The following is a 6,617-nucleotide window of genomic DNA, read 5'->3' on the forward strand; positions in this document are numbered from 1 at the left end:
GAGTGGGCACATATGTATATCACATGGAAATAGGTGGAAGACTAGGGATTGGAAGTGTGTTAGTTGGAGGGAAAGGTAGTGATTAAAAAACAAGAGGCATGAAGATTGTCAAAATACATGATATAATTTTATATTGTTTTGAAAGTCAACATTATATGTGTAAATAAGAATTTTCACCAGAAGAAGAAGTGGACAGATATTGCCAGGAGTCCAAAAGTGAGGGAGACTTCTCAGAGCTGAGCTAAGCAAAACCCCATTTCCCTTCTGCATCCTCCAGTGAGAATATAGTTTGACAGGCTCTTGGTTTAGCCCATAGAGACTCACATTGGAGATTTTCATTCCAGAATATAAGATAATAAATTTATCATATTCAATACATAAAATCTAAGCATGAGATATTTTTTAAAAGACACAAATGTCTTTACTTTTTTGCCATAAGGACCTTCCAAGTCAAAGTATTTGTTCATTAACTTTCTACCAAACTTTGCAACAGTTAGGCATAGCAGCTGCAGGCAGAGGGGAAAGTGTGTCGGTCTGCAGATGTGTGGTACAGGCAGCTGGTTAGAATCTCAGAGGAGGTTTGTGTAGGAGGGTGAAGCACTGTGGGAGGAGTACTATACCTCTGCAGACAGTAATAATCTGCCTGGTCTCCAACCTAAAAACTCCTGATGGTGAAAGTGTAATCTGTCCCAGATCCACTGCCTGTGAATCGATCAGGGACCCCAGTGTGCCTGTTGGATGCTCTGTAGATCAGAGGTTTAGGCGACTGCCCTGGTTTCTGTTGGTACCAGGATACATAACTATCCACATTCTGACTGGCCTTGCAGGTCAGGGTGACAGTTTCTCCTACTGATGCAGGCAAGGATTTGGGAGACTGGGTCATCACAATATCTCCATCAGCACCTGAAATCAGAAATAGATAATAAGAATACATATATATACACAAAGACTTCATGATACAAATGTTATAATCTAAAATGTCCTTTCTATTGGCATTGTCTGCCTACTATTGACTTCCTATAGGAAATTGCAATTTCTCTACAAATGAAATATTTTCAGGTATTATAATACTTTTAAATGTCTCACCAGACAACCAGAGCAATAGGAATATGAAGACCTGGGTCTGTGACTCCATCTTGATGCCAATACTGCTCTGATCCATTTCAGGTCTCACTGCAACAGCCTGGTTTATAAATCCTGGCAGCTGGGCTGCTCTCTAGAGATCTATGCAAAGTAGTCATCAAACAAGGAAGTAAATTGCCTGACCACAGGCATGTATGTGAAAGTATTCAGGACAAATCAACAGACAAAAGTACTATCAAAGACAGAAGTTATCACTGGGAAGGAAGTCAACATAGAAGCTCAAGGACCAACTTAAAGCTCTCAAACCACAAGTGTCTAGATGCTCTCATGACAGTCTTCCATTAAAAATCAACAGGCAAAGTATGGTTTTTCTTTAGGATTTTATTCAAGTATATATATATATATATATATATATGTGTGTGTATGTGTGTGTGTGTGTGTGTTTGTATACATGTGTACAAAAATATGTGTGTATATATGATTTTGTACATATCTATGTTTATAGATATGTATATATGTGTGTATACATATATATATATATATATATATATATATATATATATATATATATATATACATGAATATATATATATATACCATGAATACACTATTTATTTATTATGGGAGGGTTTCGAAGGAGGCTTTCCTGCAGGTAAAATTTTAGCAGCGTCTCCCAGTCAATAATGACTGAAGTGGAGGCAGACCTATCCAAGACACTTTCAGCCACTAAAGGCGGAGCCAGCCGAAAAGGGTTTTTCTCTTAAAGGGGACAGAGGCTGTGTAGGCCTGTGTGTTGCTAGGTTAGCTGAAGGGGGATTGGAGGCAGACTCTTTAAGAGAACGCTCTCCTTCAGAAATCAAATGCTGGAGGTCTGGCCATTCTGGGGTAGTTCTAAGAATATCATTAATAAGAGACCAATAGTTATAGGCTGTAACTGGCATTTTGTGAGATTCAAATGCTTCATAATAATCTTTAAAACAATCGCCAACTCATCTCCATCTCCTCTCATCAATAGTCCCTTCCTGGGGAAACCATGGAGAAGTTTCTGCTACAAAATCCAAAAATCATATTAAATCCTTTTTCTTAACTTTAGTTCCTCTAACCTTAAGTGATTCCTTGAGTCCTGTCACGAATGGTGACTGCTTAGAAAATGTTTGTCCCATGCTTTGTTTTTAACCCTAATTCTTTGCGTGCTGAGTTGACTCCTTGAGTCCTTCAGGAATAGTGATTGCTAAAATACCTGTCCTGATACCCCTACATCAGAGCCTTGCCGCTCTGGTCCTCCCCTAGGAGCATCTCCCGGTTGGGTGGACCATGGTGTCCTACTGAGTAGAGGCCTCTCCTCTGGACCTCTGGAGTCGTCCTTTTGGGTGTTCCTGAGAAATTCCAGAGCCAAGCCTCTGGGAGTCACTCTAAAAAGTGCTCTGAGATTCGAAGTGCCTTCACGAACTCTGGGCAGCCACCCTCAACGCTCCTGAAAAAACTGCTCAAAAATATTTAAATATTTAAATACCTAAAAAATACATGTGGCCTCACACTACTATGTCATTCTCTCTGGCTATCATCAGTACAGACATAACCTTCATCTCTTGCAGGTCAAATCAGAGCCTCCTACAAAGTGATTGAAACAATTGAAATGGGTGGTACATGATACAGGACTGTGGCAGCAGCTACTGATTTATTAGATTTTCAAACTGGACCCTAAGGTTCTTTCCTGACTGGCTCATTGGCAGTGGTTCTTGGCTGGACATGAAACAACTTCTGAATTGCATGTTCTGTCAATAATTGAGTAAGTCATTAGGCAGTGTAGATCATGCATAAGGGGGAGCCAAGACAGTCCTGCTAAAGATCAGCAGAATGGGGGGAAATGATCTTGTTCTTGATTACTGTGTAAAAGACACAAAATCTCCTTATATATTGTTATGAGCTAAAATAACAACTTTTCTACTTAGATACTCAAATTGCCATCATGTGTTACTTGTTTTTAGAAAACAATAAAAATTATCTCAACATGTAATAAAGGATGAAAATAAATCAACAAGTTACAGCTGCGTTCTGTCCCATGAGAAACACAACTTCATCCAGGCAAAGCCTTCATGGTTCCTTCAGGAACAACATCAGTGTGGCAATACAGAGCAGAAGAAGAAACATACAATTCTCTTTTAAATAGATACATATGGTTATTAAAGTTCCAAGGTATCAATAACCTGTGTTCTTCTGAAAATGTTTGATGACTTCTAGATGATGTTTTGTGGACTGCAGATTCTTCTCATTTTTTACAATCATATAGAAATCAAAGCAAATACATAAAAAATTATTTCTCCTGAATAACTAATAAAAAGGAAATGATGATAATGACTATAAATAATGTCAAGGCTGTACAGGATGAGCAAGTAGTATATGATGCTGAAGGAACTGGAAACTGGTGCTGACACTGTGGAGGGTCCTCAAGAAAACATGTAACTATTATGTGATTCTGGGACTCCTATGCTAGAAATGTCCCTGAATAAATGCATACCAATGTAAAGAAGATGTCTTAGTCTGTTGCTATAAAGAGACACCATAACCACTGCAACTTTGCTAAGTAAAGTATTTACTTGGGCTTTCTTATAATTTCAAAGATTTAGTCCATATTCCTTGTGGCACTGAGCATTGCAGCATGCAGGCAGACACAGTACTGGGAAAGCAGCACAATGTTTTACAACTGAATCTGATGGTTTGGCATTAGGAATAGAGAAACTCTGGGCTTGGAATGTGCTTTTGAAACCTTGAGACTGGCACCACGACACCCCTTAATGGTAAAAGTCTTGGAGAGATCAGAGATAAAAGGCATATACCTAAACACAATAAACACAATATACAGCAAGTAAATAGCCAACATCAGATTAAATGGAGAGAAATTTAAAACAATTCCACCAAAATCAGGGACAATATAATGCTAACCATTCTCTCCATATGACTTTAATATAGTACTTGAAATTTTGCCTACAGCAATAAGAAGATGAAAGGAATTCAAGGGGATACATATTGGAAAGGAAAAAGTCAAAGTATCACTATTGGCAGACAATATATAATATTATATAATACATAAGAAGTCTTAGATTTTCTACCAGAGAACTCCTATAACTTCAGCAAAGGGGCTAGATACAAAATTAATTACAAGAAACTGGTGTGTCCTTTCCTGACAATGGTAAACAGGCTGAGAAAGAAGTTAGGGAGACTACATCCTTCATAATAGCCACAAATAATACAAAATATCTTGGTATAAATCTAACCAAACAAGGAAAAGACCTATTTTGACAAGAACTTCAAGTCTTTGAAGAAAGAAATTGAAGAAGATATCAGAAGGTGGAAAGAGCTCCCATGCTTACAAATCATTAGGAATCCATAGTAAAAATGCCCATCTTACCAAACAAACACTACAATCCCACTGTAATTTCCATCAAAACTCCAACACAATTTTTTACAGACTTTGAAAGAAAAATTCTCCACTTCATATACAAAAACAAAACAAAACAAAAAAACCCAGGACTAATCCTCTACAATAAAATGGAGATAGCACCACCCCTGACTTCAAGCTGTAATACACAACAATAGTAATAAACATGGCATGGTATTAGTATAAACAGACAGGTTAATCAATGGGATTAAATCAAAGACCCAGAAATGAACCTAGACACATCCAGACACTTGATTTTTAACAAAGAAGCCAAACCATTCAATGGAAAAGGGACAGCATCTTCAAAAACTGGTACTGGTCTAACAGGATGTCTGCATGTAGAAGAATGAAATTAGATGCATTTCTACCACCCTGCAAAAAACTCAAGCCCAATTAGATCAAAGACCTCAACATAAAAACATATACACTAAATCTAGTAGAAAAAAACTGGGGAATAGTCTTGAATTCATTGGCACAGGAAACAACTTACTAAAAAGAATACCCATAGCTCAAGCACTAAGATCAATGGTGAATGGGACCTCATGAAACTGAAAAGCTTCTGTAAGGGAAAGGAAACCAAAATGAGATCCTACCAAATGGGAAAATGTCTTTACCAAACCCATACCTGGCAGCGATCTAACACCCCAAAAATATAAAGAACTCAAGACAACCCAAATAACAACTCAAAAGAGGAATCTCTAATTCTCAAGAAACACTTAAAGAAATGTTCGGCATCCTTATCATAGCAAAATAAACATCAAAACAACTCAGATTGCACCTTACACCCATCAGAATGGCTAAGATCAAAAATGCAATGGAAAGCACATTCTAGCTTTGTTTGGAGAAAGAGGAACTCTCATCCATTGCTGGTGGAATTAAAAACTTGTACAAACACTCTGGAAATCAATCTGACCATTTCTCAGAATATTGAAAATGGTTCTACCTGAAGACCCAGATATACCCCTCTTGGACATATACCCAAAAGATCTCCCACCATACCCCAAGAACATGTTCTCTACTGTGTTTATAGCAGCTTTATATATAATAGCCAGAAACTGGAAATAATCCACATATCCCTCAACTGAACAATGGAAACAGAAAATGTGTTTCATTTACACAATGGAATATTATTCAGCTATTAAAAACAAAGACATCATGAAAATTTCAGACAAATAGATGGAACTAGAAAATATCATCCTGAGTGAAGTATTCTAGACCCAAAAGTACATGCCTCATATGTACTTGCTGATAAGTGGATATTAGTAATAACATATAGGATATCTGTGATACACCCCACAGTCCCAAAGGAATTAAACAAGAAGGAAATCAAAAGCAAGGATACTTGATACATTTAGAAGGAGGAATAAAATACTCATAAGAGGCAGAAGAAAGACAGGGGTTGGGACACTGTATGGTGAGGGGAATGGGGGAGACTGGGAATCATGTGTGGACAAGAGAGAGTGCTAGAAGGCAAGAAGGATGAATGGAAATTTGCAGCTGCTGGGGGTAGGAGGAATATTTAGTAACTCCCAAAGGAGTTGGGATAAGGTAAGCTCCCCACAGTCAATGCAGGTGACCTTAGACAAGATACTTGACAGTGAAGACATGGAACCAGAAGAAGCTACCTTCTGTAGCCAGGCAGGATCCCCAGTGGAGGCATAAATACCAACATATCTACAAAACTTTAACCAAAATTCTGTCCTATCTAAAAGAAATGCAGGGGCAAAGATGGAGCCAAGACTACGGAATGGCCAACAAACACCAAAACTGAGGCTTATCCATGGGCAAGCACCAATCCCTGACACTATTGATAATATTCTGTTGTGCTCACAGAAAGGAGTCGACCTGTCCTCTGAGAGGGCCTACCCAACAGCTGACTGAAACAGGCAGATACTCACCACAGCCAAACAACATTGGTCAGAGGTGGGGACTCTTATGTAAGGGTTTGTGGAGAGATTGAAGGCACTGACATGTATGGGAATCCTACAGAAAGACCAACAGAGTCAACAAACCTGGATCCCTGGGAGCTCTTAGATGCTGAGCCATGAACCAAATAGCATACACGAGCAGGACCGAGGCTCCCAGAGCACATATG

The 6,617-nt window shown here is 38.5% G+C and overlaps 1 gene segment (V, D, J or C); it reads right to left on the bottom strand.

Annotated features, from left to right (window-relative positions):
• Positions 1-548: 548 nt before the first annotated feature.
• Positions 549-1,157, bottom strand: LOC117715642 (Ig kappa chain V-V region MOPC 21-like). The segment is given in 2 exon segments: positions 549-903; positions 1,087-1,157. Coding segments are annotated over 2 exon segments (297 nt in total).
• Between the last annotated feature and the right edge of the window lie 5,460 nt (positions 1,158-6,617).

The sequence above is a fragment of the Arvicanthis niloticus genome, chromosome 9 (assembly GCF_011762505.2).
Source record: "Arvicanthis niloticus isolate mArvNil1 chromosome 9, mArvNil1.pat.X, whole genome shotgun sequence".
In the NCBI taxonomy this organism is placed as follows: domain Eukaryota; kingdom Metazoa; phylum Chordata; class Mammalia; order Rodentia; family Muridae; genus Arvicanthis; species Arvicanthis niloticus.